The sequence below is a fragment of the Corvus moneduloides genome, chromosome 5 (genome assembly GCF_009650955.1).
Source record: "Corvus moneduloides isolate bCorMon1 chromosome 5, bCorMon1.pri, whole genome shotgun sequence".
NCBI lineage: Eukaryota > Metazoa > Chordata > Aves > Passeriformes > Corvidae > Corvus > Corvus moneduloides.
Genome location: NC_045480.1, coordinates 28645339 through 28664427, shown reverse-complemented (window position 1 = coordinate 28664427; position 19089 = coordinate 28645339). Strand labels below are relative to the sequence as shown.

The window sequence follows — 19089 nt, the reverse complement described above, 5'->3', positions numbered from 1 at the left end:
TTATTACACAATATAGAACTGAAACCAGTTTAATGTTTTCTGGTCTTGAGGTCCAGGACTTGAGAGGAGAATGTGTTTATAGCAGAGATGGAGGCAGCTTTCTGATGCTTGTGTGGCCTCTTGAAAAAAACCAAACAGTTTTTTGTGTAGCATGTAGATGGGACATTCACCCTTCACCCACACCGTAAATACAATTCCTCTGAATTCACTGGACTTGTGCATATGCCCACCAGCTGCAGCCAGCAGGCCTGAACCTTTTGCCTTCTAAATTCAGAACAAAGATGAAATCTGAATAAAAAGGAGAGATCTGGATAACTTTTCTAACCTGCCACTGCCCTACTATTTGACCTGTGGCAATTATTCCTGTTTCCCTTCTTCTCTGCTGTGTTATGGCTGGGTCTAATTATAGATCAAACTGCCTTTTCTTTTTTACTTCATGGCTTGCAGCAAAAGCATCAGTAGCAGCTTTCCCATTTTCTTTGATGGCTTCAGGATCGGGCCCTGTGTAAATACCATCTGCAGCCAATCCTGTGCATAAAAGGCAAGGGAAAAGAGAAGAAATTAGTAATTCTCCCTGTGCATACATTTTCTGCGTTCAAGTACAAGCTTCATGAATCTGAGAAAATTCATTTGAAGCAATAGGGCACATCAGCGTTTCTTTTCTTTTTTAGTTTTTCAAAACTGCAGATACAGGCTCTTCTTCTCACTTTGCTCAGATGAATTATTATGTGAAAATTACATAACTTCCTTTGGAATGAATAAGGCTTTTTAAAGCTCAGCTTTGCTGCTGTTGAATTTGGGCTGTAGTCCAGTTAAAGGAAAGGGGTGGCCCTGCTCCTGTGCCGCCTTCCTGCACACACAACTCTTCACGCAGCTCAGGGGAAATTCAACTCCAAGAAATATTGAAAGATTGGTTTTCAGCTCAGTTAGTTTAGCTCATCCAACCCCCAGTACAATCTCATGAGTGAAAGTATTGACACGGGACTAAATCATCACTTCCATGAAGCTGCTGCTTCAGTTTTTCTGCCTTCTCCATTCTGCCCTGCCTGTTTCTTCCTTTTGCCTTGCCATAGCACTGGCAGTTCTCTAACCACACTCTACCAGTACAGATTTTAGCTGAAGCATGTCCTTGGAGCAGTTTCTGGGGAGGCAAGGACATGGAGAAGGGCAGGAGACCACAGCAGCCTGCATTTAGCTGGGCTTAACCTGCCTTTGAGCTGTGTCACGAATAGCGCTGACTTTTGCTGTGTTTTAAGCTGCCTGTGTTTGGCCTTGCACACTGAATGTCTGGGGTAGAGCAGAGAAGACAGAAAATTTTTTGGTTGTTTTAGGGATACCTACCAGATCATTAGCTCGTTGAGGTATAGAGGAATGCTCATATGTATTCGTACAGTACTCCAAGATATGCATCCAGACTGCTGTCATATTACACAAGGAGGCTGGTTAGCTATTGCTGCTGCAGCAATTAATTTTTGTTTAAATTTTAGTCCTTCAGAAAAATATTTTTATATGAAAGAGACTTTCCATTTAGAAAGCAGAAATTGGGTCTGTGTTCTGATTGGTTTTCTTTAAACCGACAAGTTGTCTTGTCCCAGGACTGTATTGAAAATAATCATTATTCAAAAAAAAATAAGCATCTAGTAAGTGGAAAATACGTTTTCCTCTGGGAAATTTCAGCTAATAAAGTACGATTTTTAAAGCAGCATGCTTTTTTAAATATAGTCACATGTTTACAGTGTCAAATTGGAAGACTTTTCTTGTTATTTTTAGTCTGTCAAGGTTGACTGTTTCAGGGTTTGGATGTCTGCTATTTAGAACAAATGTAATTATTACAATTCGTAGGATGTGATATACTTCTCAACCTAGTCCAAATTTCCATTAACTTCTCTTTATTTTGGTTCAGGTAATTGCAACAAATAGTCATCCATCGCTCCCTCTGAAGTTAGAGTACAGCCAAATGTAATGGGTTAATAGTTAAGTAAATTAGGGCTCTAATTGAAACTCTGCTTGTGGCTATTTGTATGCAGAGCAGTTTGGGGACAGCCTTCACAAAAGCTTTGAACTGGAATAGCCTGTGTCAAAACACTGGAGTATTCTCTTAATATGGTTTCCTTTGCTCCTTGCAGGCGCTTAAATACTTTAAACAAATGTGCAGTGATGAAGCTAGAAATTAGTCCCCACAGGAAAAGGGTAAGTTCATTTAATGTCTTCTGTTACAGCATTGTGTGTTAATAAAACTGAAAAATAACATCTAGCAGATTGTTTAGCTTCAGTTTAGGATTACACCTGAGTAGAACCTGGCAAGGACACAGTAAAAAAGTAAAAAATCTGCTTACATTTCTTCTTGTGTTGTCACTGAGTGAAAGCTGCAGGGCTTGGCAGCGGGTAAATGTTGTCTAGCAAACTTTTCCCTGAGATGCTGCTTTCAGTGTGAAAGGCACTGGACTTCTCTGCCAGTGAGGTTGTTGGTGTTGGAGCCTATTGTCTGCACTCAGACAAGACTGTATAGAGTAGGCTTGGTGGCCATGGTGAGCTGACCTTAATGTTAGACGACTGTCTTTGATCTCATCTTCAGTTTTGGTTCTCTGCCATCATGTTAGAATTGTATTTTATTGTGATGTAGGCAGGATCAGTTAGACTGTGCTTGGCCTGCAAAGGAAAGGATTAGGCACGTTGCTTCCTTTCCAATATCTTTTCAGAATACAACAACTACCTTTTCAGAAAGTTTGCATGTTTCCAGGGAGCTCAGCAGGAATTAGAAGTGTTTCCTGAATCTTCAGGATTCCTGTGGAGCGGGGTGAGAAATAAGAGAGCATCTACTGTAACTTCAGTAAGGTAGTACCGACTTGCTAATAAGTTACCACTCAATAGCTGTCTTAAAACTATGTGTGTGTCCTAGTAGGGATCAGTAATTGATACTGTCCCCTGGGATATGACAACTGCAGATAAAGATGACTGAGTTAAGGCAATACAATGCTGCCCTACCCTTAACAAGAATGCATACCAAATGCTCTGAGGTTGTTTACCAGGAATTAATCCCCTCTTTCCCTATCTGTTTGAGGTATGTTGGAAAGAGCATCCAGGCTCCAGAAGATAACACTCTGAGGCAGCATATGTAGGAACGCCTTAAAAGTAGGGGTAGGCAGCTGGATTGCCATTTATGACCACCAGAAGATTTCTCATCCTTGTTCCTGAACCTTGCTAACACTGGAATGATCAGTGTTGGTATTAGAGGTCAGACCAGACCTGACTTCAGGCCCAAACCTCAGATCTTCCAGAGTCTGGATGTTACCTTTTGTTTCAGTCCTTCCTGAATTTCATTCACCAGCCATGTTCTGGCAGATGGACTTGGAGCCTATTCCCTTTTGTTATTGATGTCAATAAATTCAGTACTTTAAAGCTTTTTAGCACTAGGGAAAAATTGTGCTGCCAGAAACGTATGTTTCTTTATGTTTCCACTGACTTCTTTGCAAATTAAAATCACTTTACTGCACCTTTTTTTCTTCCAATCAAATCTCATTCACCACCAAACCGTCATTATTATCCACTGGCTGTTTCAGATGACTTTTTTCCTTCTGAAAACTTTAAATGAGCAAGCTAGAATTCTTGGGTTTTCATCTGAGTCATGGACAGAAGTAGTTTGCAGTAGCTGGGAAACAAAGAAAATGATGCTTGCTCTGTGTCTCATGTGTATTTGGTCATAAAGAAATAAATACAGTATTTCACTTATTTTCCTGAGTTGCTGAAATGTCCTATTAAAAAAAAAAAAAGAAAGAAAAGAAAAACTAGGAGGTGATCAGGATCTGAAGTATGCATACATAAACTACTTGAAATATGAATGATTTACTTGTTTTTCAGAGAATAAATGTTTGTATTCTTGGCACACAAATAGTTACAGTTTGGGGTATGCATATGTGTTTGTTTTTAAATTAAAGCAAATTAAACAAATGAAGTGAAATTCATGGAACTGGGTGGCAATTAGTCTAAACACCAAAGATTATTTTGTGGTTTCATGGTGTTATATTAAAATATCTTCACTGGTTTTATTTTTCCGATGTGAAAATTTCCATATATTTGGAAGACCAAATATATCAGGATCATTCCCTTTCAGTATTTAGATTAAAAGATTGTAGGCGTAATTGATGTATGTGTAATTGTACTCGAAGCATTACTCATACATCAAACATGTTATTTACAATTTACTTACGTGCTTCGCTGTCAGTGAGCTCTTGCTGCTCACTATCTACGTGTGTTAAAGTTTGCCTGAAGCTAGCCTGAATTCACAGGACATTCTTAAAATGTTAGCTGCTAGCCTGTGGGAGGAAGAGTGGACCAGGTAAGAGCCTGGAGCCATCACACTCTTGCAGTGCAAGGGCTTCTTTTGCTGTCTCATTAGTCACAGTGAGGAGGCTGTTCAGTTCCCAAATGGGTAAGGAATTAAGCCACTAAAATTCAGAATGTATGAGAAACATCTCGTAATTGCAAAGAGGAGTATAAACATATAGCCACTATCAACAAAGTGTAGCTTTGGAGAGAGTCCAGAGGGACCCCAACCTCTGACTGACTCCAGTTTAAAATGTTATGCATGCCAGGAATTTCCATTGATGTGAGGGCTATCCACTGTGACCAATTAATTAAAAGTCTATGGATACTAGGGTTTTTAAAATAGAACAATTTAAAGTAGATTGTATTGTTTGTTTCTTTTTATGAACAGAGTATCTTTTGTATTTAAAAACCGTTAAAATATATTGCCTGTACCATGTTATCTTTTCCCGTGACAGGCTTTATGGCCTAATCTTCCTCTCCCTGAAGTAAAAGACTGTTTTCACTTTAAATTCAGTGGGAACAAGGTCATGCTTAAAGCAGTTTAGTGGACATTGTATTTAAATGCAACCACCTTTGCTGTTTGAGCAGTTTGCAAGCAATACTTTCAGGGTTCTTCTTTGCAGAGTGAAGATTCAGATGAAGATGAACCTTGTGCAATAAGTGGCAAATGGACTTTTCAGAGGGACAGCAAGAGGTGGTCGAGGCTTGAAGAGTTTGATGTCTTCCCTCCAAAACCGGACTTGAATATCCCGTCCCCAGAAGCTCCTCATCTTACGAACGCTGCAAGCCGTGAGAGCGTGCTCACAGACCTCAGCGAACGCCAGGAGGTGGCTTCTATTCTGAGCATCAGCAGCACCAGCAGCCACCAACCAACCCTGCAGAGCGAGGCGTCTACCACCAGGACAAACTCAGTAGTGAGCGTTTGTTCATCGAGCAATTTTGTAGCCAACGATGACTCATTCAGCAGCCGGCCCTCGCCCAGGGAACTGAACTTCAGCTTCAACACAAAAGCCAATGAGAAGAATGCCAAGTCCAAGACAAAGAGCCTGCTCAAGAGAATGGAGAGTCTTAAAATCAAGAGTTCTCACCATGGCAAAAGCAAAGTTCCTTCAAAGCTTGGCCTGATTATTAGTGGGCCAATCCTGCAGGAGGGCATGGATGAAGATAAGCTGAAACAACTTAACTGCGTGGAGATTTCCGCCCTCAATGGCAATCACATCAACTTCCCTATGGTACGAAAGAGGAGCGTCTCCAATTCCACCCAGACCAGCAGCAGCAGTAGTCAGTCTGAGACGAGCAGTGCTGTCAGCACACCCAGTCCTGTCACACGAACACGCAGCCTCAGTGCCTACAACAAAAGGGTGGGCATGTACCTGGAAGGCTTTGACCCCTTCAATCAGTCAACGTTCAGTGATGTGATGGAGCAGAACTTCAAGAACCGGGGCAGTTTTGCGGAAGACACCGTGTTTTTTATCCCTGAGGATCATAAGCCTGGCACTTTTCCCAAAGCACTCTCCAATGGCAACTTCTCCCCGACAGAAAGCAACACCTCTGTTAACTGGAGGACAGGGAGTTTCCATGGACATGGCCACCTCACCCTCCGGAGGGAAAACAGTGGCGACAGCTCCAAAGAGCTAGGCATGGGAAAAAGGCGCAACTCCTCCAGTTCGGTGAGCAGCCGCCTGAGTATTTACGACAACGTGCCAGGTTCGATCCTGTATTCCAGTACAAGCGACCTGGCTGACCTCGAAAATGAAGACATATTCCCAGAACTAGATGACATCCTATACCATGTCAAAGGGATGCAGAGAATAGTGAACCAGTGGTCAGAGAAGTTCTCAGATGAAGGGGACTCTGACTCAGCACTCGACTCCATCTCCCCATGTCCTTCCTCTCCAAAGCAGATTCACCTTGATGTAGATAATGATCGAAGAACACCAAGTGACCTCGACAGTACAGGGAATTCACTGAATGAAACGGAAGAGCCCACAGGGATCCAGGACAGGAGAGACTCTGGGGTGGGTGCATCGCTGACACGGTCCAGCAGGTGAGACCATGAGCATTGGGACTTGGGGTGGCCTGGGAATGTCCCCTCCAGACCAAGTGGCTCTATAGTAGCTGCACCACACTTAGTTAAGGTGCAGTAGAAGCTGTGGCCATTCAAGCACACGTGTTGTTCCATTGCTTCCCAAAACCATTATGGGGAAGGGAAGTATTTGTGCAAGACTTTGTGGTTCCTACAATTCATAGTTGTATGTTTGTATGTTGAGCTTGAGTTGTCATTGAAAAAGCAATGTTAAGGCAGTTTTGGGGCACAATAATTCTTCAAACTGAAATGGTCCATGGGAGGGGAGGGCCATCAGGTAGGATTAATCACTTTTTACGTTGGCTAGGAGAACCAAGAATAAGTGTGTTCTGGTTTGTGTCAGTCTGTAGTAAAAGCCTTGACTTTTAGACTACTTCAAAAAATTGCATTTTTCAGTAGCAGGCTGTTTCTAATAGCATGCTAGGGCACTAAATCTGTGGGGAAAATGAGGCTTGTTTACTTTCTCTTGATCACTGTAGCACAGTGGGAGACTGGGGGAGTTCTAGTGGCCTTCAGATTCTGCTGGGAGTTTTACAACAGGATGGATTACTGTATTTTGTATTGTGAGTAGAGCAAGGATTTTAATTCTTTCTAGCTTTGTTTCCAGTTTTCCTTAAAAGTGGTGCAAATCATTTAGTTATCTACAGCTGCTTGTATAGACTTAAAAGGACTTTTAGAAGTGCAGAGTTCCTATTTGATGTGTCTTAAAAATTCATGCCATTTTTTCTTAATGGAGTTTTTTGATTCCCATTGCCGTAATACTGAAAGGACTTCGGAAGAAGGGTATTGGACCCCTTGGAGGATATCTGATAGGGCAAGGCTGTGTAGCTAGCACTGAGCTGTGGGTCAGCTCAGAGTACACATTCCCATCTGAAGCACATGCACATGCTGCATCACACCAGGTGAGGCAGAAACACTGCTGGCTGATGCCTGTGAAATCTCAGAAGAATGCAGCTGCCAAGGGCAGGGATCTCAGCGGTACATTTGCAGTAATTCCTGCACGTGTCTTGCAGAGACATTTCAGTAACCTGCCCTTTCTCTGTCTCCCATCTTCTCCACAGGCACAAGCTAAGGTGGCACAGCTTCCAGAGTTCCCACCGGCCCAGCCTCAGCTCGGCATCACTGCAGATCAACTGCCAGTCTGTGGCACAGATGAACCTGCTGCAGAAGTACTCTCTCCTGAAGCTGACTGCTCTCCTGGAGAAGTACACACCTTCCAACAAGCATGGTTTCAGCTGGTAAGGACACAGTGCTGTGTATAGAGAGCCCAACTATGCAAGCATGACGGTTGTGCTTGTCCCAAGCAACTTTTGGAAAGATGCAATGAATCCCTCCAATCCCTCTTTTTCCATATTTGCACTTCTTCCTCCAGCCTGTGCTGACAGTGATTTGTAGTTTCCTAAGACGGGGCTAAAATCACTAACCCTTTACATAAGTGTAATCCTATAAGACTTGAGAGATGTGTTTATGGGGACATGTGGGGGAACCAAAGCAAATGAAGTACAGACCAGCTTTCTGAATGGGAAGATGTTCAGTATCTATAGCAAAAGAAGGACCACTTGTTTATTGAGGCAGTTAGCAAGCAGTGGCATAAATTGCTGCCAATCTTAACTTTTCTTCAGTTATTCTTAAATATTTGCATTATTCCCTTCACATAATTATGTAATTAAATAATGTAAATTTCTCTTAATTCTAGTATCTCACTAGTCAAAATTTTTTTCCCTTTTTAAGGCACTATAAATCAGTTAGCTTGCAAAAGAGATGGAGAGAAGAATACAGGTTGGGGAACCATGGAGTTTTTTGTAGGCAGCAATTTCTGCTGTGGCCAGGTGTTTGTAACCCAGTTTAGTATTTTTTGTCAGAAGAATGAAATAGAAAGCACTTTTATTACTGTATCTGCAGTACAGCCTGTGTAACCTTCAGGATGCAATGGACGCAAATAAAATTTTTCTTGTCCCTACCACAGGCCAGCCTCCTCCCTTCCCCAGGAGTCATAGAGAGTATTTAGCTTTGGCATCAAAGTACCTCCTGTTCAAAGGCTGTTATTATGTCAGTCTTTCTAAATACAGAAGTTGTTTGTTCTGAAAGACAGAAATAAGTATTGACCAGTTATCCCTGCATGCTTCAGATTCTCAGTGGAGATCGCAATGTGTTTTTTCACATTCCATTGGCATGTTTTTTGACAAAGCAAGTATTATTCATACATGTATCAATAACGCTCTAAACTTAACTCTGTGGCAACACAAATTGGTTCTGTTTTACTATGTAACAGATTAGTCAGCTGTAAAGCCAATGCACTGTTTGTATAGCAGTACTATATGTTAAAATGTTAAATGTCTCCCTGCTTTCAGTGCTACTGTGTCCTGTTAGCTTTCCTCCCTGTTTAGGAAAATGACCTCAATATTTTCACATTTTTGTGCCTTTTTTTTCCCCTTTATGAAACCAATACTCTGGGGGACCCAGGGGTAAATCATTCTTTTGTGTTTAGTAACTTTTTCCTTGGAGTCATAAGCAGATGGAAAGGCCTCTCAATGAAACTGGAGTGGGAGGTGGGGGTAACAAAAGTCACCGGCTAACAAGGAGGGGGGTCCCTCAAAAGGGTTGTTTATAGAGCTGAAATTTTTAGCTGACAAACTCAAATGTATTACATCAGTTTCCTGCTGTTCTGCACACTGGTGGGTGGTGGACCCAGTTTGAGGACTTTGCAGAACAAGTAGTTGACATACAAAAGCTCATTGTTCAAATGCCCATCTTTCCTGAAACCTAAAGAAGTAGTGTTATAAGGGGTCACTGACTGCAAGATTTATTTTGACTCTTTTGCAATTCAATCTGGCCCCTGCAGTTTTACCCTGTAGCTTTCGTTCTCCTAACATTGGTGGAGTAGCACCACATTAATACTTAGACGCAGCATACTGCCCCAAATGTCAAGCCTTTCTCTTAGAGAAACTCTTGTTTTCTTTCCTCTCACCCTTTCCAGCCCTGAATGGATTAGCTAATTTATACTGTCACCATTGTTCATGTCACTAAAAGTGTTTCACTTACTTTCTGAATTACTGGAAATACAGAAGATAAATAGTCAACAGAGGTTTAATTTAATGTGTCATTCCCTTTGCTTAAATAGGGCAGTACCAAAATTTATGAAAAGAATAAAGGTGCCAGATTATAAAGACCGAAATGTCTTTGGAGTACCACTGCAAGTGAATGTGCAGCGCACGGGGCAGCCTCTTCCCCAGAGCATTCAGCAAGCCATGCGATATCTCCGCAACCACTGTCTGGATCAGGTGCGTTTTGCTAGGCTCTTATTCCACATGCATGCACCACCCAAAGCCCAGCTTTCCATTGGTTTTTATTGTTCCTGGGTCAGACTGAAAAAGGTAGACTCAAAACAGGACAAAACAGATAATTAATTCATGGAAAGCTTTCCACAAAATTAGAACCCATACTTAAGCTAAAGAGCATGCTTGGATTTCAGATTTTCTGCATTCATTATAAATGTATTTACTGTTATATGTATATATAGGTTGGGCTGTTTAGGAAATCTGGAGTCAAATCAAGAATTCAGGCTTTACGTCAAATGAACGAGAGTTCCACAGACAGCGTCAACTACGAAGGCCAGTCTGCCTATGATGTAGCAGACATGTTAAAGCAATTCTTCCGTGATCTCCCTGAGCCTCTCATGACCAACAAACTCTCCGAGACCTTCTTACAGATATACCAATGTAAGTAGTGAGACTTCTGCAGCAGACCGCAAATGGTCGTTTGTGTAGCAAGGGTGGAACTTTGTAACACTGCTGCTTTGGGCACTACACGTGTGTCCTATGTTGGTCTTTGCCTTTCTCCAGTGACTGTCACAGTTCAGGCTGCCTCATAAGGAATGGATTTTTTGTATTGTAGTTTTGTAACAATTTATAGTACAAGTTCTTTTAATTTCACCTTTCTCTCTAGTTCAGGAACAAATATAAATCTTCCATCACTTGCTCTAAATTTTCTTCTCTTCTTTGACCATACTTGATATTATGGTTTGAAAATAAGCCTCATCTAATGTGGCTAAGTAGACAAGCAGAGGAAACACTACATGAAGAGAGTTTGGGGCTTTTGAGGGGATTGACAAGGCTACCAAAAATTTTTGTTTTCTTATAATTCATTTTCTGCTATCCTTCACCTCAACTGTTTAAAAAGAACCTCTAAGTGGTAAGCTTTTCTATTACCGACTTGTAGCTACTTTAAAGATAAGTACCATAAACACAAGTGTTCAGAGTAAACCACATAAAAAATGGAGTTTATCAATGCTTTTGAAAAAGAAATAATTACAAAAAGGTCACAGGAGTTTCCTTCAGAGCTCCATGGGTGGAGATGATGTTTTAAAATATCATACAGACCATTTTTTCAGTGCACGCTTTTGTGTGTTTGGATTCCCAAGCAGGTTTATGGAGAAAATTAATTAGGCTCTCCACTTCCATGCATATTAAACAGCAGCCCTGTGGGTTTAGAGCCAAAAAAAGTTTGACAGAGCATTGCAGGAATATCTGTTCCTTTCCTTTTGCAGGCGGTAGGTCTGAGGAATTCCCAGAGGTGGTCGGGAAGTATTATCTCTCTGTAAAGCAAAGAGCCTTAAAACAGCTGTAAATTTTGCTTCCCTGCAAACGGCAAAATTTCCCTTTGCTTTGGTGCTATGCACCAGGCTGCACACTGGAATGCATGGGGCTTAAATGTGCTTTGAGCTGATTGAGAGGAGAGCATGGAAACAGAGGATTTTTGCTTATAACTGCTTTCTAAACTTACTTGCTAGCCTTACAAAGTTGCTGAAGCCCAAAGCAAATACCAGTTAAATATCTGGGGAGTACCATGTGTATTATGAGACATGCAGTGAGGGTGGTGGGCTGCTGCTGATGATATAAATGCTCCAGGACACAGACTCTGATGTTGTCTTCAGAGGTGGCTTATTGGAAATCCCTTTATAAGAAGCAGATCTGGTCTGGGTTATTTCATTTTCTGTTCCTTTCAAGTTTGGAGGAGAAAGCTTATATAAAAGACACATCAAATTTTTCCAATGGCTGTTTGTTGTTCGTAACCAAGGAGCTGTTTAATGGTATGGGGCTTCATAGCGTTGACTTTCTTTTTCCACCACATGACTTTGAATGATCTGCTCAATAAAGTAACCCTCTGTGTTCAGTAAAGCACTTTCTGGATATTTTATGACATCACTGCTGAAAAGGTTTGCTAGCTAATTTATTTAATTAATTTACCTATTCTAAAATGCATTCATGTTTTAAATTTTTTTGCAAGCCAAAGAACTTCTAAATTGGCTGAACTCTGTTTGCTTGTTCCCTGCCTGACTCCAGGCTTCTGTCCTTTTAGTGCATCTGTGGGAGCATGTAGCTGTTGAAGCTAAATCTAAAATTAACTCTGGCCTAGGCACAGCTTCTTGCTTGCATTTCTTGTGAGGCAGGAAATAGCTGAGGGTAGTTAAACTAGTGGGTTAAAAAAAATTCCTTCATGTTTCCTACAAATGGTATGCATCCTGAAGGAAATCACTTCAAACTCGAGTCAAATATTTGAAGCTGGAGTTTGCTTTGGGATGTATTCATGCTGTGTGTGTGGAAAATCAATGGGCTGATGAGAGAATTACTAATATTATGCAGATGTGCCAAAGGATCAGCGTCTCCAGGCTATCAAGGCCGCCATTATGCTTTTACCTGACGAGAACAGGGAGGTCCTCCAGATTCTTCTCTATTTCCTGAGTGATGTCACAGCTGCAGTGAAGGAAAACCAGATGACACCAACAAACCTGGCCGTCTGCTTAGCACCTTCCCTCTTCCACTTGAACACTCTCAAAAGAGAGAATTCTTCCCCAAGGTACGTTTCTGGGAGCAGGGCTCACTGGTCCCATAGCACAGCTGGCAGGATGTGCAACAGGCACGGTCTAGGATTGATCCTGTCAGCTGTGATCACCTCGGACACCTCAGAGAGCACCGGCTGTAGAACAGTTATGGGATCCTACCTTTTGTTGGAGATTTTTTAAAATATAAACAAGTTCATAAGATGGAAAAAAATAGGGGTAGAAGGAGGGAATTCCAAAGAACAGGTTTAGAAAGAGTAGCAAGAGAAGCTGGCAACACCATGCCATTATTTGGTACCAGGCAGCACTGCTCTAAATTACCAATTACTCTAAATTTGGGAATTCTACTGTTTTCTTCCCAAAAATGTCTCTTGCTCTGCAACAAATAACTGGATTTGTGTATGTGTGTATGTGTGCTCTTTTCCCCTGTGAAGGGTGATGCAAAGAAAACCAAGCCTGGGAAAACCCGATCAAAAGGACCTAAATGAAAATCTGGCTGCAACCCAAGGGCTAGCTCATATGATTGCTGAATGCAAGAAACTCTTTCAGGTAAAACACCTGTTTACAAAACTGATGGGTGGAATATTGATCAACATGTCTTAGATCTGCTGTATAATGGAAAGCTAGGAATGTCTCTTTATTTTAATGGAGTTTAGCACATGATAAGTAGCTTTTTAAAAACCTTTGCATCCTGATCTGTGGGCATACATGAATTAGAAGTGGTGCCAGAAGAGAAGAGAGTTGTTCTGTTGGCACCGGTGCTCTAAAGTCAGGAGACACTTGTGGGGTTTGGCACATTTTTGTTGCATCCGAACACTTGAAATACGTTTTCAAGATTTTATTGCGCAGCCATGAGGATCTGTGAACCTCAGCTCTAATTACAAAGCAAGAAGCTATTTCCAGGAATTTCAGTGCTCATTTTATACTTAAATTCCCAAGAGTTAGCAAGACAGGCCACAAAAGCATCCTGGAATGTAACACTGTCAAACCATAGGTTGAAGGGTCTGTAGGAACTAAAGCATGGTCCCTCTAGGGCCTGCGATGGAGAACCAGACAAGCCGAGTCCTGGTTTTCCTCACAGTCATCAAATCTTTTCAGAGCCCTCAACTGAAGACGTGCCTGTCTCTTTTCTTGCAGCTGACAACTGTTCCCTTCTTCCTTCAGTTTGCAGGATAAACTGTGCTGTGGGAATGAATCTAGTTGTGTAGCAAAGGGGGATACTCTACAGAATAAAATAAGACACCCCATAAAAGAGAGACTAATTTGAGTTAAATCAAACTCACAAACATAATTTTGGCATTTCTGCTTATTGATTGCTCAACCTGACACATGCACATCCCATCACTTACAAAGCTAACATACACAGCTCCCTGTGGCTATTGGACTGCCAGACTAACACAGTGATCTGGGGAGAGAGCTGCAAGAGGATGATTTCACCCTTGTCATCCCTCAGATACCTGAAGAAATGAGCAGGGGTCGGAACTCGTACACAGAGCAGGACCTGCGTCCCCTCAGCCTGGAGGAGCTCCGGGGCAGCAGTAGCAACACTGAGCCCTCCGACTACCACTGCTACCTCCAGGACTGCGTGGATGACTTACTCAAGGAGATGAAGGAGAAGTTTAAAGGCTGGGTCAGCTGCTCCACATCAGAGCAAGCAGACCTGGCATACAAGAAGGTATGCACCCTGTCACTCACACCACAGCTCTGGGTCTTAGCTCACTTGTGACATAAGATATTATAGAAGGTTCAGTACACATCTTTACTTTACAGATAGATATTAGGAAAAAAATCTTAATCTTTTGATGCAGTTGCACATCATATAAAAACACTGTTGTCTTTCAGCAGTAGCTTGCTAACATGCACTGATTTGTGTTCTTCTGTTTATCCAGCCCAGGAATGTTCACTGTATTGAATTTACACACCTTCACTCACACATGCAAAGCCTTAACAAGCTGAGTCACTATGCAGGCAGTAGGAAGTTTCTAATCTCTGATCTTGTACAGCTCAGAAACAGCAGATGGAGAAGTGGCTCAACAAAATTTTTAAAAAATAAACTTGAAAAAGAAAGTGTAAGGAAGAGGAAAACTAAGGAGTCTGCTAATTTTCCCCAGGTATGTGAAGGTCCCCCACTCCGATTATGGAAAACTACCATTGAAATCTCAGCTACACCAGAGGATGTTTTAAATCGTTTACTTAAAGAGCAGCATCTTTGGGATGAAGATCTTATAGAGTCAAAAGTAATTGAGCCTTTGGATAGCCAGACAGATATATACCAGTATGTCCAGAACAGCATGGCACCTCATCCAGCCAGGGACTTTGTAGTCTTAAGGTAAGACTTTCATATGCAATGATGTTTATATCCTACACATATGACAGCCTTGACTATTTCTTTATAATGTCAGCTATACTGGTAAATATCTATTTGTGCCTAATTTGAATTCTTATTAGATGTTTGCATTACTGTTTGTCAAATAAAAGATTTTTGGTTTTCTTCTTTTTTCTTAGAACATGGAGGACAAACTTCCCCAAAGGAGCTTGTGTGCTACTAGCAACCTCAGTGGACCACGACCGGGCACCCATGGCAGGTGTTAGAGTCAATGTGCTTCTGTCGAGGTATCTGATTGAGCCCTGCGGGTCAGGAAAATCGAAACTTACCTACATGTGCAGAATTGATTTAAGGTAGGAAATCCCACTTTGTCCTTTGGAGGTGGTAAATTTTCTTGTATAGTTTCAGTGTGGTCAGTGGAAAACTTAGACAGTTCAACAGACTTTAGCTTGGCCAGTAGAACATCCTTCTCAAAGACAAGCACACAGGTCTCTGAGATGCCACAGAAAGTTGGCTTCAGAGCACATCTGGCAGCAGGTATAGTTTGTTTCATTAGAAGCCTCCAGTATGTGCTCCACCATCACTATTGATATACAACCCCACCCCTTCCTCTGACAGTCATATCTGGATGCAAGGACATGTTAATTTTAATATTAGGGTAGTAAAGAGGACCAGGCTGTCACAAAACTTTCCATAACTTTCCCTTACTGTGGCAAACTTGGTTTTGAGCAAATCTATATATTAGTACGGTTGAGCTGCGCACTAAGCAGCACTAAGGAGATTTCCTAGTCAGGCATTTAACCAGCCAGATACATATTTGATTGTGACTAAGAAAATACATAAAGTCACTGATACCTTCCTTTTCATTACTTTTTCCTGCACGCAACAGGGGCCACATGCCAGACTGGTACACCAAGTCTTTCGGACACTTGTGTGCATCAGAAGTTGTTAAGATACGAGACTCTTTCAGTCAGCAGAATCCTGAGAGCAAAGAAGTAAAATCCAGGTGACTACTGAAGAGGAACAGCCATGCGCTTCACACCTCAGCAACGCAGACATTACCCAAAACTGAGACCTGCGCGCTGCAGACCAGACCTGTGCTCCATCTACAAGTCGTGTCGTGAAGGGATGACAGCGTGAGAACTTGACTGTGAGCATTACTATAGGACTGTGGCCATACCATACACTTTAAAGCTGCTTCCTGTCTATGTAAGGTCTATAGTGTAGGCCTCGACTGGAATACATAGGAGAACTGTGCAAAAAATAAAAATTTAAAAAAAAAAAGTCTATTAGATGGTTTGAATTGCTTCTGAGAAGCAAATTTCTTTAAATGCAAAATATATTATGAAATATGGTGAAGGCTCATCATTCCCATGTGAAATACTTAGCTTTATGTACATACTCATGTCATTTTATTTGTAGTGCATTGAGGGACTGGTGTATCCACTGGAATAGTTGGTACTCTTCAATATGTTCTCACTGAGATAAGCAGAGAAAGGTTTGCACAGAGATTAAAGTGTGAATGAGTGTGATAATGATTGAAAGGATAGAAGAAGTCGAACTTGAAATGTGTCTGGTACACTGATAGGCAACCAGAATGGATTTTAGTATGCTGGATACAGTTCAACCTTGAATGGGACTCCCCTGTGGACCAGGAGTAGCCATCCTTCAAATGTGCTAGTTGTGCCTTTTCCTCAGCTCTAAGCTTGTTGAAAACCCTAAGCAGATGTTACAAGAGGCTTGCTTCAGCTACTGTCCACTCCTTATCCAGATGATCTTTTAGGAGTGATGACCAATTCTATAGCAAATTTAAGTAAATATACTTTTGAGCAAAGTAACAGCTTAGAAATGAAATGCCTGCAACAGTGAGGAGAGCCAATAACATCAGTCGTTTAAAAAAACTCAAAATGTCTGTTGCTTTTACTCCTACCTGCATTATCTATAGGTGTTTTAATGAGCTTTTATATATTTTATTGTATTCTAATGGCTCAAGAGGAAAAAAGTCAACACTGGAGTTGTGGTGACAGGAGGTGGCAGGACTCCTGCAGTAGCAGCTGGGGTGACTTGGCTAGGGAGGGTCACACAAGCTCTTTCCCTTACTCTCCCTCCTGTGCCTGTTTTCCTAAAAGCTGCATGTTAACGTGAACAGAACCTGCATGTGAGCAGTTTGGAGGGTTATATTAGGGGCCAGAAAGGAGGGAGGGTGCAGTTTTGTCTTTGGTTTTGTTTTGTTTTAAACCCTTTGGGATATTTCCCCCTTCTTGAGAATCAGCTTGTATGAACTGTAGGAAGTCCTGAGGTCCTCTGGAAAGATGTCTTTCTGTAGGTTTTACTGTAAAGGTAAAGATTTGTTTTCAAGGTGCAGTATTAAGTGATAAATGTATTTTGTGGCTAGGGTATGAATGAGTTGCAAGATGGAATTTTGACTGAGACTTTTTTACCATTGTCAGTATTATTTTAAGCTTTTTGATGAAGATTTTTTTTTTATAATGGCAAATAATGTAGTACTTCCAGTAACAATGTTCCTCATGAGTAGGAAAATCTTGTATATTCTTCTACATCAAACACGTCTGAATTTGTAAAATTGTATGTTGTACATACCATTCTATTGTAAACATGTATACTTGCCCACAGTGTACTGTCAAACATAGATTAAGCATGATAAAGATTATTTAAAATATACCTGTATTTATACCTCAGATATTCTTTTTGGGTTTTTGTACCTCAAGTATGTTTTCTATTGTAAATGTGCTTTACGTGAGTATGATCTACGCGAGAGAAAGGAAAATGTTTAACTTGCTATAGATGTCTGTACAGAATATACTCAATAAGTGCACTATTAAATGTTTAAAATTGGATATTCATAATGAGTTTTATTTTATTCTGCATTCTTCCTTCCACTGTTATACCCAGAGGGGGAGGTGTTTTTCTTACTTCTGGTTCTTTACATACTACAGCCAACAGCGGAGCCACCCCTGCCCTCTCCTAGACTGATATTTTTAGTATTGTTAAAGGCAGGTACTAAAGCAACTGCAAAGTTTTTGGAAGACAGGACATCACAATGACAGATAGCTGGACAGAAACATTCCCTAGTCAATTGCTTCATACTTCTGTAATGAGAAGAAACCTCTGGTTTGCTCCTGTCTTGTAGAAAGGTATGCTTGAATTTAACAGGGTGGAAAGCAGCAGTATGCAATGCTGGAAAATAATTCATTGCTTTCCTATTTTCTAAAGAGAGAATGAAGGCATGATGAGTTGTGGAGTCATAGGTTTGCTTCAAAAAATGCAAGTGTAAAAGTAATTGGAGAAAGTTAAAGCACACCCAGCAGTGAAATGAAGCCAGAGGAGGCCAGGAGGATATACAAATAACTGACTGAAGTGAAAACCCAAGCCAAAGGCAGCTGTTAATTCAAGCAACTTTTTAAAGTCTTTAAAGTCTTAGCCAACAGAAATATAATTTGGGCATCTGAAGGAGGGTTTTGATTTGTGAGGCTTGTCTGACACAGCAGCTGTGAGAAGGTCTGCTGCCTTTCAGTTACCAACATCATCCTATTTTTTCTCCGCCTGAGCAGCCCAAAGTCCTGATCGCTGTCAATTCCCACTTCATTACCTAGGGAGCACTGAAGGATGCTGCTTCAGAATCTGGCAAAAGCAAACCTCTTGTTGCCATGGTATTAGTTCTCACACACCAAAGAGTTTTAGAGAACCTTTCTGATAAGGGGCTGTCATTTCTTTGGCTGTTACAGAACCTTTTTTCTTCCGAAGTTAATACTAACACAACTGAACATTAAAAAAAATACCAAACAGGTTTGTTCACAGTTTTGGGCCCTTGGAACAAGCAGAGTTCAGCTATTTTTTTTTTTTCCTGTAATGATGGTTTTATTTGGATTTTTAAGAACACTAATTTATGACAGTCCTCTGGCACCTTAAGGGTTTACACTACATTTTGTTTAAAATGCATTTAGGTTACTTTCAAATTAGCGTTTTCCTAAACATTTCTAAAACATGAGTTAATTTTGAATCTTCTAAGTAGCCTCAGCCTCCTGAATGTTTGTGTTCTTGACACCTTCATTTGCAGATGTCTATGCTGTAACAGAACAACAGAATTCAATTTTCCATGTCTGTGTTTCTTTTCAGCTGCCACTCAGGGCAGCACTGGCTCCTCTTGGAATGCTCTCCTGCTTTAAGCAGTAGTTGCCACAGAGGAAGTGCAGGCTGGGCCCCTGTTCCATTCTGTCCAGGTGCTGGTATGATTAACTGTGTACATGGCATCCCTGGTGTAACACAGGTCCAGTCTGCTCTGTGCTTCAGTAATGCTGAATTTTGGTACTTCTTTCTGACAAATTCAAATGGAAAAAGTCATGTTTCAGTAATGCACTCCACAATTAGATATTTATGAAGCTGTAAATAATCAGCAGCCTTCACCTTAAAGGCCAGAGATGTCACTAGCACACATGGACAGTCAGGGAAAGGGAGACTGAATTGATGCAAAGCAATATCTCTGCAGGTCCT

The 19089-nt window shown here is 41.2% G+C and overlaps 1 protein-coding gene across 9 annotated transcripts in view; it reads left to right on the top strand.

Annotated features, from left to right (window-relative positions):
* DLC1 (DLC1 Rho GTPase activating protein) overlaps positions 1 to 17435 on the top strand; it is a 221029-nt gene extending 203594 nt beyond the window's left edge. For 8 of the 9 annotated variants that reach the window (XM_032108494.1, XM_032108490.1, XM_032108493.1 and 5 more), the window contains 11 exons: positions 2127 to 2190; positions 4950 to 6373; positions 7474 to 7650; positions 9534 to 9693; positions 9933 to 10131; positions 12055 to 12268; positions 12686 to 12800; positions 13705 to 13926; positions 14363 to 14580; positions 14757 to 14930; positions 15467 to 17435. In XM_032108494.1, coding sequence (XP_031964385.1) covers positions 2127 to 2190; positions 4950 to 6373; positions 7474 to 7650; positions 9534 to 9693; positions 9933 to 10131; positions 12055 to 12268; positions 12686 to 12800; positions 13705 to 13926; positions 14363 to 14580; positions 14757 to 14930; positions 15467 to 15587 — 3088 coding nt within the window. In that variant the 3' untranslated portion in view covers positions 15588 to 17435. The other variant, XM_032108495.1, reaches the window with a different exon arrangement.
* The last annotated feature ends 1654 nt before the right edge of the window (positions 17436 to 19089 follow it).